Source organism: Papaver somniferum, chromosome 1, assembly GCF_003573695.1.
Source record: "Papaver somniferum cultivar HN1 chromosome 1, ASM357369v1, whole genome shotgun sequence".
Taxonomy (NCBI): domain Eukaryota; kingdom Viridiplantae; phylum Streptophyta; class Magnoliopsida; order Ranunculales; family Papaveraceae; genus Papaver; species Papaver somniferum.
In genome coordinates this window covers 16167040-16179357 of record NC_039358.1, presented here as the reverse complement: position 1 = coordinate 16179357, position 12318 = coordinate 16167040, and the positions used below count along the sequence as shown (strand labels likewise).

The 12318-nt window shown below is 34.9% G+C and overlaps 2 protein-coding genes across 2 annotated transcripts; both read right to left on the bottom strand.

Annotated features, from left to right (window-relative positions):
- Positions 1–2608: 2608 nt before the first annotated feature.
- On the bottom strand, positions 2609–5407 carry LOC113279975 (early endosome antigen 1-like). Its single transcript, XM_026528608.1, has 2 exons — positions 4135–5407; positions 2609–3217 (listed from the first exon to the last, which is right to left on the bottom strand). Exons 1-2 carry the CDS (start codon positions 5405–5407, stop codon positions 2748–2750), a joined length of 1743 nt encoding a protein of 580 aa, XP_026384393.1. The 3' UTR covers positions 2609–2747.
- Positions 5408–5413: 6 nt separating this feature from the next.
- On the bottom strand, positions 5414–6826 carry LOC113354117 (tropomyosin beta chain-like). The gene has a single exon (XM_026597578.1). It carries the CDS (start codon positions 6824–6826, stop codon positions 5414–5416), a length of 1413 nt encoding a protein of 470 aa, XP_026453363.1.
- Between the last annotated feature and the right edge of the window lie 5492 nt (positions 6827–12318).

The following is a 12318-nucleotide window of genomic DNA, read 5'->3' as shown; positions in this document are numbered from 1 at the left end:
CATATCAATCTTATTCATCTTTACCATAACTAGTTCAAATGATTCAAATGAAACTAGTTACAGAGTTTTTTAATTGCTTAGATCTCATGGAAATATACAAGACATAATTGAAGAACAAACGATTTTGATTCACTCGAATCAATTCATGAATATCATATCCACGGTTTGCAAAAGATTGCATTCCTTATTATATAAATGTTTTAGTTCATGAACAAACCGATTTTAGAAAGTAACCTACTTAAGTATGCAAACGGGTACGCATACTTAAGTAGCCGGACCGAGTTTGGTTACGCCAGTACGTGTACGGGTACGCATACTTCCAAACACAGCAGAAATTCCTGGACCCAAACCCTTCGGATTTTCTCAACTAACAGATACGCATACAGGTATGCATACTATAGTTCCGGTCATGAATCACATATATGCAAGAACACATACTATGTTCATAATCCAATGATGGTAAGTGTTCTAAACTCTATTTCAATCATTGAAACGTTCTTAGGGGATGACAATAGCTGTTTTCACGAACTATTAGCATTAAAGCAATTTTCAAGTTATTGAAATAATCATTACGAAACACTCCAAGTCTGTTAGAGCACTGCTCGGTCGACTCACAAGCGTTGCTATCTCAAGATTTTTTGTCAAGTTAATATTCTCATTCTAAGTCTTGATTTCTATCTACTTATAGCTAAGTATCGGATTAGTATTTTAAGTGTAGTTGAGCTTTAGAATCCACGGTGTTCATCGAATGAAGACGAAGAACTACTCAAGGGAACTTGTGGAACTTCATCAACAAAAGGTATGTGGATACTTGAACTTATCTATCACTCAAAACTTTATCTACTCTATCTCCTATTTGATACAAAATTCGTATTGCTATATAGACTTCAATTATACATATTTGCTATTTCGGGTCGAGTTTAACATATATGTGTCCATATATGTCCATAGCTCGTTTGCAACTACGGCAAAGACTGTCCACATTGAATAAAGGGATGTCAAGTTTGTAACATAACACGGAGTTGAACTGCCTAGGTCCGACCTGTTGATTTTCTTTTTCATATCTTTAAAAAAAATGGATTTGGAAAGAAAAACTTAAAACCTATCAAAATGAAGAGAAAAGACCTTATCAACTATAAATGAAAGACTTCCGACCAAAAAGAACACACCTAGTAGGTATATTATAAAAAGCATCCAAATCCAAACTCCATAGTATCAAACTAGATTTTATCCCCAAAAGATTTTCTTATTCCGATTTATTTATGCCCCGAAAGACAATAATACTATTACGCTCTATCCAAATAACCCGACAAAACAAGTAAGGCTAAAACGACCAGATGTCCTTTTTTTTCCATTAAGTTTGGTTGACTCGTACTAAAAAATCATGTTGCAAATAATACGTAAACACACACTTAATTTTAACAACCCTCAAAAAATAATTCCAAATCCGTCAAGAGAAGGTACAATGTAAAAACAAGTGCTCTCACTTTCCTCCTCCATGTCGTAAAATTTACGATTTACATTACCAAGAACAACATCTCTATCATTGAGCATTTTCGGCGTGGGCAGCGAATTATGGCTTGCAGCCTGGAGCCTACAAAGCAAAGCTCACTTTAGGGGGATTGATTTTGACCACCATAAATTGTTGTACTCCATTCTCGTTAGCAGACAGGAAATGAGGGTGGGATATACCTTGAAATTTGAATCAACATCTGAATTCAAGAAACCTGTTTTGAGGCATACAAGGTAATGACAAAATAGGGTCACTATGTGGTAAAATCAGTAACCCTTATCCATCATATTTTTATCATGACAATAATACCCTTACTTCATTAGTGTTAATGATAATAATTAGAATCTAATCCTAATAATTAGTAGTTAATGTTAATGATTAGTGATTAATATCAATTATTATATAATCTTAGTTTCAAAAGTTTTTTTTTTTTTCTTGAGAGAGAGAGATAATTAGGTTAGGATTTATTAAAGAGGAAGAATAAGAAATTAGGCTTTTGAGATCGGCAGAACTAATAGATAATTAAGGTTTGTTAATACGGAGATAGACTTCAAAACAAGGTATAATAGTGCGCAATCATTGTTTCTTTGAGGGATTAAATCGCAGATTTGAAAGTAACGGGATGGAGTGATCCTGTTACCAAGTCAATTGTCTCAGCCGCTGTCAAGCAGACAAGCATCAAGTATAATCTTCTTGGAAATAATTATTTACAGGAATGTATACTTCCTGACGAGACTAAAGAAGAGCTACAACACTACTGGATATCCAATTCAAGAATTCTTAAAGCATTTCTGGTCATCATTTCCTACTACAACTCCATACCTTCACAAGGTGAGCGGATTGAAGGATGCCACGACGGATATCTAACTCAAGCTGCAGGGATTAAAGAATCAACACAATCAGTCATTAGGCATCAAGTTTCTCTTCTAGTTCAACCAAATGGTTCAGGCTCTGGGCGCAGCGTTTACTCATTCTGATGCTGATATACAAAGATGAGAGAGATTAAACGAGCATCTTTCTGGCTACATAAAAGAGATTTAATGTAATACTCCATAGATCCATACTATATACATAACAAAGAACATCGTCTAGATTTGGTACTTGTTTTGTGCATGCAAGGGGTCTCCTGAGGGCACAGACAATGTGACTTTCTATATTCTGTTCGAGTTTCCTAAAAATAAATAAAAGAGTAAAAGACCATGGATTGGTAAAGTCCTGCACTGCGTAAAAGTTTTTATATCTTTATATTTGGGAACTTATCATCTTCTTGGCTGACACTTCGGCTGGTGGAAACCTTGCATCTTTTCATAGTTGAAGAGAATTGAATATTCTTGTCAAGGCTTCCCCAAACTGACAATGGCCTTTCCAAAAACTTGTTCAATGTTTTCAAAGTTCCATCAGTTGATGCATGATCTATGTCTTCACCTTTGTTGTTACAAGTATGTGTCAGAGGAATCTCCTTTTCATCCTCACCGTCACTGACCTCAATAACGTCATCCTCGATCTCAATTATACATATGGATGATGTTGTTACACCATCTTGTTTGAGAAAAACCAGATTTTCTTTGCAGCTCCCTCCTGTCTCAGAACCTGGTTGCTGTTTAGCTTTACTCACCAACTCCACCTTGGTATCTGAACAAATATTCTTCTTCTCAACCTTAAAATCTGCAGAATGGTCAAATTGGCTCTTGGTATTAGGTGTGTCTGCAAAAGAAAAAATAAAGTTTGATATATTAGGACATTCCATTATCGACTGATGCAGCGGTCGCATAAGCAATTAGAAGTTGTTCTGACTTTTGAACTAAACAAATGAGACACAAAACATGAATTAATCGTAGATTGCAGCTACAGCTATCAGCTATAACTATTCATGCTTTTACACAAAACACATATGAAGGTCCTTCCCCTAGATTACCTGTTTTTTCCTTCCGGTCCTTTTTCTTATCAGTTACATAGTAAACGATAAAGGAAGTATAAGAAGAGTGCCACTATACCCAAGTTACTTGGACAATGAGTGACCCGTTATTCAGAAATAAACTACATCTTTCACAATAATCCCAAGTATCAAATAAAAGACTAGTCCTCTTACCTAGTATGAATTCACTGCTTGTCCTAGATGATGAAGATATGGATACCCCTATTTATACAAGTTAACATAAGATGTAAAATAAACTTAACAAGATCGCAGAATACATATGCAGCGGAAAAATGGACTGCTGTGGATATTTCAGCAAGTTTAGTTTCGTTATGGCCGGAATTTAGTTAACTAGTGTAATTATAATCAGGCAAATGCTACTGAATACAATAAAAATGAACAAGTATTTGAACTAGATCCGATTATTGCCCAAATCATCCTTCCTCTATCCTAGTTAACCTTTGTGTTAGCAGTTACTACAACCTTTCAACTGGGTGTTCCCTGTATGATTACTAGTTTACTAAAGACCAAGAATCGAAATGTCTATCAGCTATCTACAAATACAATAACTGATAAGACACTCAATAAAACATAATCCGTGGTTTACATTTACTTAAGTACAAAGAGAAACAACAGACACAATGAACAAATTAGTCCAAAATAAAAAAATGATCAAATGAAAACTAACAGAAAGAAATATTGATACCTGAGACATGTACATCTTCAAACAACATTTCATGGAATGAAGAAAAGTCCGTAGCGGGTAGAGAAGCAGGACTAAGAACCTTTTCACTTTTAGTCAAGTGAGCCACACTAGCAGCATTGACCCTGCCATCCATTTTCCTGCTAATATATTCGTCCATATATTTCTCGCATATATCATCATAAGCATATTCCTTTTGTAAGCTTTCCAATCCCATCTCCAGCTCCGTAAATCTCTTCTTCCAATTCCCAGCCTCGTCCTCCGCTCTTCTTTTCCCACGCTCCAAAACCATGTTCGCATTCTTAAGCTGAACAAGCATATCCTTTTCATCACTTTCCATCTTATTAACTAACTCTTCAAAGTAAGCAATTCTATCATGTGACGTCTTCTCTCTTTCGGACATAATCTTTCCTACATTTGTTAAACCCGTAATATCCTCTTTCATTCGGCTGCAGGTGGTTTGGCGGTCCTCAAGCTCATGATCAAGAGCAACCTTTGCTGACATTAGGTTCTTCAATTTACCCTCAAATCCAACACACTCCATTTTCTTCACCTTAAGCGCTGCTGACAATCCATGACATTTGGTTTTATAATCTTCCAACTCGGATCCATGATTCAGCATCTCGCTTGCTTGAATCTCTAATTCTCTACACTTTTTCTTTACAAGCTCAATTTCACCATCTGCTCTTCTTTTCTCACACTCCAAATCCGTATATTTCTTCTTCCAAATCTCCATCTCTTCTTTTGCTCTTTGGTTCACAGTCTTTAAATCTATAATCTCCTTACTGAACTCAACACATTTCTCCCTCAGATCACTTCCCATCTTCTTGATTTCCTCTTCCAGCTTAATGGTTCTTTCTTTTGCTTCCTTTTCTCTTTCACTTGCAATTCTCTTGTCCTCCAGACTCTTAATTATCTGCTCTTTCAATCGACCACACATTATCTCGTACTCCTTGAGTTCATTTTCAACACCAATCTTACTTTCATTCAGCTCCTTCAACTGAGACTCAGTGCCAACACACTCCATTTCCTTCACCTTAAGCGTTGTTGACAAGCCATGACACTTGGATGTATAATCTTTTAATTCTTTCTGCAATTTCATAAAATTCATCTTTAGAACTTCAATCTCATCTTCAGCTCTTTTTTTACCACACTCTAAAACCCAGTTCTCACTCTTGAGCTGAGCACATAGACTGGCTTCATCACTTTTCATCTTCTTAATTACCTCTTCCAAGTAAGAAATTTTTTCATTTGTCGTCTTCTCTCTTTCTGACATAATCTTTCATTCTTTTTTAAGATCCATAATTGTCTCTTCCATTCCACTGCATTTGGTTCTGCAATCCTCAAGCTCATGGTCAAGAGCAACCTTAGTTAACATTAGGTTCTCCAGTACACCAGCACACTCCATTTCCTTCTCCTTAATCTCTTTACACACACCACGGTACTTAAGTTTATATTCTTCCAATTCCAATAATTTCTTCTTTAGAACTTCATTTTCATCTTCTGCAATTTTTCTCCCACACTTCAAATTCTCGATAACCTTACCGAGTTGAACACGCAACTCGCTCTTGTCACTCATCACCTTCTTAACACATCTTTCGAAGTAAGCACTTCTTTCCAGTGCCGTCTTCTCTCTTACAAATCCATCCTTTCGGCTTTCCGTTAATTTCATAATGCACTCTTCCATTCCATTGCATTTGGTCTTGTAGACCATAAGCTCATGATGAAGATCAATACATACAGCCTCCTTCTCTTTAAGCACTACCCGCAAACCATGACACTTGGATTTACAATCTTCCAGTTCAGCTCCATGATTCAGCATCTCCCCTGCTTGAATCTCTAATTCCATACACTTGATCTTTAAAAGGTTAATTTCAACATATGCTCTTGTTCTCTCAGACTCCAAACCCTCAAATTCCTGTTTCCAAATCTGTATTTCATCTTCTGCTCTTCGGTTCGCACACTCGGAATCTATAAACTTCTTCTTCCAAACCTCTGTCTCATCTTCTGCTCTTCTTTTCCCACTCTCTGCATCCTTAAATTTCTGCTTCCAAATCTCAACTTCATCTTCTGCTCGTCTTTTCCTACACTCCAAATTAGTAACATCTTCCTTCCAAATCTGTATTTCATCTTCTGCTCTTCTTTTACTACACTTTGAATCCTTAAATTTCTTTTTCCAAATCTCTATCTCATCTTCTGCTCTTCTTTTCACATACTCCAATTCCATAATCTCCTTATTGAACTCATCACATTTCTCCCTCTGATCACTTTCCATCTTCATAATTTCTTTTTCCAGACTTGTAATTCTTTCATTTTCTTTCTTCTCTCTTTCATTTGCAATTCTCTTCTCCTCCTTTAGACTCTTATTCCTCCGCTCTTTACACCGATTACACATAATATGGTACTCCTTGAGTCCATTTCCGACACCGATCTTACTCTCACTCAGCTCCTTCAACTCACTCTTTACCAACTCACACTCAATTTTCTTCTCTTGAAACTCCACCAACAATCGATCGTACTTGATTTTAACATCTTCCAGTAAATGTTTCAAATCAAGTTCATCTATCAAGCGCAACGCTTCCTGATTCTCAAGTTCGTTAACTCGTTTCTCCAACTCAATTTTCTGATACTTGAGAAGAAAAAAATCTCTCCCCGACTCTGTATACATTCGCTTCCAATGTTCAACTTCAGCCATCTATCTTTCCACAGAGATTTTTGAACTAGGGTTTTGTGACAAAATGATTATAGATTTCCAAGTAGAAAAATAACTTTGAAAATCAACTGATAATGGAGAAAAAAAAGGTTGCTCTGGATTAAACATCAAACCTCATAATAATGAATTCCAAGGATCAAGAGATCGTTTTGTTTAAAAAATCTTCCCCAAATCGTTTTTGGGTCTATTGATAACTCTTGATTTCCAAGATGACAGACAGAGTAAAGAGGAAAGCAGAGAGACTGTGATTTGCAAAACGACAAAGGAAAGGAAGTACGAACAGACTGAGCAGAAAAAAAATAAGAGAAAAGAAAGTTTTTCTTCCATATTTATTTTTTTTGCCTTTTCCCGCTTTCACCTCTGATTTGGTTGTGTGTCCAAAGAAAGAAACTGATGGGTATTCCCATTTTGTACGCAGCGATTAATGAGCCAAGTGCGCACCAGTTAATATAGATCTACTGGCCATCCAGGGAATATGAAATGCGGAACGAGCCAACTGCGCACGAATTAATGGCCCTATGGAGTTGGTACACAACAAGAAGGCTAAGATTGGAGAACTAGATTAACTAAGTAGAACCGAGTTGGTAGTAAGTCCAATCACACGGTTAATAAAGGAAACAAAAACACTAAACGGACGGCAGAAAATACTTTGAACAAAACCGGTCAAGCACAAAAATAGACCCTTGCTAGTCCATGGGATGGCGTGTCCACCTCACCCAATTTTTGTGTCTGGTCGGTTCTGTGAGAGTGTTTTTTTTCATTTCTTATGCGGACTCTCTCTTAAAGGATTAAACAAGAAATCAAAAAAATTTGAAGGATTGTGATGAGGTTCCATGCTTGACAATTGATATACTCCCTCCTTCCCTAATTCGTTAAGCTATTTGGTTTTAAATTTTGTCCCACAAATAGATGAGTCATTTCATTAATCAAGAGGGTATTTCTAAAACTACTATTTTAATTGATTATTGTTACTATAAGAAATATGTATAATTTGATAGTCATGTTTATATTCGTTACATAGGTGTTTTAAAATATTTTTCAACAGTATAAAGTTTACAAAAAATCGTGGTATAAATAAATCATTTCGAAGTTTTACAAGTTATTATCCATAAGGGCATACTTGTAAAAAAATACTTAAACATACTCTCCTTCTTTCCTTGCCTTAAAAATTGTGCAAACTACAAATGGCTCAACTAATGTGGGACGGAGGGAGTAAGTTTTCAACCCATATTTTTCATTCTTATTAATAATCCAGGACCTGCACACAGACTGTTATTAGGTCGAATCAATCTCGTTGTCAGCAAATCGGTAATATGTCCTTGTAAAATACCATGTTCAAGTAGACTTAACCAGTAACGTGCTTGATTATGTCCTTATAATTTTATTTTATTTTACCATGGGCTTACTATCCTCGTGAGAGATTCAAGTATGAGAGTTATGCAAAGACGGAGAAATAATAGCTACTAAAGCACTGGTCTTTCGATCACAATGTTCCTCGATAATTGTAGAAGACTCTGGAGGACACGGAATTTTCTTTCACCACCTTAGTAAAAAGTGTAAGTGTTCGGGAAACAATTACGCACAACACAAATATCATATTTCCAAGCTATCCTAAGAAGAGGATGTATGGCAGTTATGTTGAGCAAGTCAAACCAAACGAATCCTTATACCCATTAAAAAAAAAGAATTTCACAACATATTGATGAGCAATATTATGAGTAGAAGAAGGATTAACTCAACCAATTGAACAAGTGTGGGGATGTGGTGTAACTGGAAATTTAAACTTCTTGATTGATGCGTGTCGTAGGTGCACAAATTAATTCACTTATCCTCTACTTTACTAATGAATAATATAGCAATCAATAAAATTGGTTCCATAAAGAACAAGGAGTTTTAGTTGTCAAAACTGTCACAAAGAAGGGTTTGTTGTAGATTTTAAAGTTAAAGAAATATTAAAGCAATTAACAGTGATTAAGATTGCAAGCAATAAAGATAAATATGATTAGGGAATCCTTTTTCGTTACTAAACAGTCATGAAAGTAGTATATTTTAATCATAGATTATTACCAACCTTAGAATAGCAGCAAATGCAGTGTTATCCTCAAAATTCCTTAAGTCACTGGGTACTGAATCGCTCGAATACAAGATTCTATTCGTCTAAACCACCTAGAAGTAGCGTATTCTAAGTGTAATTTGGTCGGATGCTTTATATTTTGTGAATTTAGGTTTATCATAGTAGTTAAACGCTTAGTGCAAGGTTTACTTTCTAATGTTGTTTTTACTTGTGATTGTTCCACAGAGTCCTTCTCCAAGGTTTCGCAATTTCTACTTGTATAAAGAATTATTCAACAATTACGGATATCTTAATTCTCTATTAGCATTAGGTTAACTAATAAACTAGTTTAGTTGTCCACCTAAATAATTCATCAATCAATCATAATATTAATTATAGAATAAACAACAATAATCATTTGAACAAGTAAAAGAGATGTATATGCTAAACCGAATCATGTATTAGAACTTGGAATTCATGCATAATCACTAAGAATTTTAGCTACTCATGGGATTAGCAAAACTCATGAGATGCATATGAGAAAATGGGAAAAAAGATGATGGAAATAGCTCCAAAACCCTAACTTTTGTACCTTGTATTTTTCTCTCCAAAAGATTAATTGAAGATTCTATTGAAGTTGTTGAAATATCTCTTAAACATGTATCCAAATTATAGAAGCGCCCATGCTCTATTCCCAGTCAAATGGTTGCAAAACTCCAAAACATATCATGTCTAAATCTTAATGTGAATAGAAGTCGCTCAAAACATCCAAATAGGCTCGTCAAAGCCTACAATAGTTCATCCTAACTCCTCATTCATCTGTCAATTCGCGAAACTGACAGTGTAGTCTTCACTTTTGATTTCCCGAGGACATACACGCTTTCGTGACTCTTTTTTCCTGAATTCGATGGTTTCTCTCGGTCAGATTTTCGGACACTAACATCTCGATGAGTTTTAAAAAATTTTGGATTTTTGAACTCCATTATTCTTAAAACAATTGTGTACAACACAAATATCATATTTCCAAGCTATCCTAAGAAGAGGATATGTGGCAGTTATGTTGAGCATGTCAAACCAAACGAAGCCTTATACCCATGAAAAGAAAAATCACAACACGGTGATGAGTAATATTATGGGTAGAAGAAGGATTAACTCAACCAATTGGACAAGTGTGAGGATGTGGTGTAACTGGCAACACAAACTTCTTGATCACATGCACAACAACATAATTATCCACACCACTATTATCCATAATCATATCACAAGTTTTTCCTTCAATGTCACATTTATATCTGAATATACTATGTCTCTGTGAATAACAAGGTTGAGTAAGCAATATCATACGACCCATTCCAACAATATGTTCGTCATGTGCTTGATGACACTCATTGTATTCTTGTATTAGAGCATCGCTCGGTTGAACTCACAATTTTAAATATCTCAAACTCATTGTCAATACTAGTTGCACAATACTATATTATCTTGATTCCTAGTACACTAAAGTTAAGTCTCCGAATAGGATTAGAGCATAATAGCATGAGTATCACATATCACATAATGCCCTCGAAGATTGAATATTAAAGGACAAAAGAAGATATTTGCGAGAACTTTATCAATTTACTCAATGTTTATAGCATTCTGTCTTATGAGATTATGAGGTATGATTTTAGTAGATTTTATACTGAAGGAATAAGTAGTTTCGAGTTCAAACTTGTCTTGATTTAATCCCAAATATGGTTCAAGCAATGGTTGTTCACAGATCTTTAACTATCTTAGTCAAGATCAATTTACTGTTCACAAACTATTTTTTTGTTTAAATTGATCTTTGAAATATTAGCCAAATAAAATTGCCAACGAACTATTTTGGGTATGCATACCTAGTATGTATACTTATAGATTTTGGGTATGTTTCTGAACATCTGCTATGAGAGACAAAAGTACAAGAACTGCTTGGGTTATGCATGCATGTCTTTTTAGACATAGTTTTTTAGCCTTTATATAAAGGGTTAAGTACACGAGCTGTTCTGTACACTAATTGCTAAGTAGCTATTGTACTTTCATACACTAATTATTGATGTATTCTTATACTTTTGCCAAATTTCTCGTAAACACTTCTATCACACCTTTATTCACAAAATCTTACTGCCATTGTTGATTATTGTTTATTCTTGAGTTGTTTTTAGCACCATTATTACTTGAACGGGCACAAATTTACTTGGACATGGTGAACTATCTATTGTGCATGGTTCTGTAACCAACCATACCAAGAGTACGCATATCTTTCTTTGTAATTTATGGTAAACTTCTGACATGCTTACATGATTCTTACTTGGAATTTCATCTAAATTAGAGAAGTGTTTAGCTTGAATTTTAAGCAACCTTAACTTGAATCCAAAGCTATCATAATCCACGTGATAATCCATATAAAGAGGACTCTTTCAACTAGAATGCTCAACACTCTGGCGTCCTAGTTATTAAGCTAGAGTCGTCCTCTAGAATCTAGGTTTCTTCAAGAAACGACTTTGATTACTTCACTTAGAGATTGTCGAAGTCTTGTATGATTACTTTTACTTGATGGTTCTTGAATCCAGATCTTGTTCTTATTGATTATGTACTTTTCGAACTACAGATCAAGAACAAAGTAGATAGAAATTACAAGGTACTCTCGTCTCAGACATTTTAATTTCACAAGATATATATCTAAACTCTTATTGTATTTGTTCATATTAATTCTCATAAGGTAGAATCAATTAGGTATCTCTATAAGTTTTGAAGAGATTAAATCCTAATTGTTGAGGTTTGCTAGACATCTTCTTTTCTTTTGAAGATCCATATATAGCAAACAACTTTGTACTTATCTTGATTGGAAGATATCTAAAGGAAATCAAATAAAAATAAGTATCATGTTAGAGGCAAGATAGCATTAGTCTTCACGAAGTACTGTGAAGTATCTTTTAAAGAGAACTGGTGTTCTGCTAGAAGATTTACAAGAACAACTTCTAAAGAAAATTAAGATTCTTCTAGGAATTTTACGGTGCTTGAATATTACTGAAGCAGGGAAATTTGGTGAGTATATTTTATCTCTGTTAAATATAGTCTGAAGCAATAAGTGAACATCTTAAATCAGTGTGCGTTCAATCTGGACTAGATCCCGGGGCTTTTCTCAAAGATTGTAGTTTTCTCGTGTCTTGTGTTATTTATCTTTCGCATTATCTTTATAACTGAAATGTTACAAGTAGTTTTTTAATCAACCTAGATAGTTTTCTAGCTCAAATTGTCTAGATCCTACAAACTTGTTCTTGTTGAATTCATATCTTGAAATATAGATTATATGGCTCGTTCTTTTTGGAATCAACTTTTACATTTCGGGTAAATACTAGGTTGACCTTATATACAATCAGGTACAGTAATCCTTGTGATC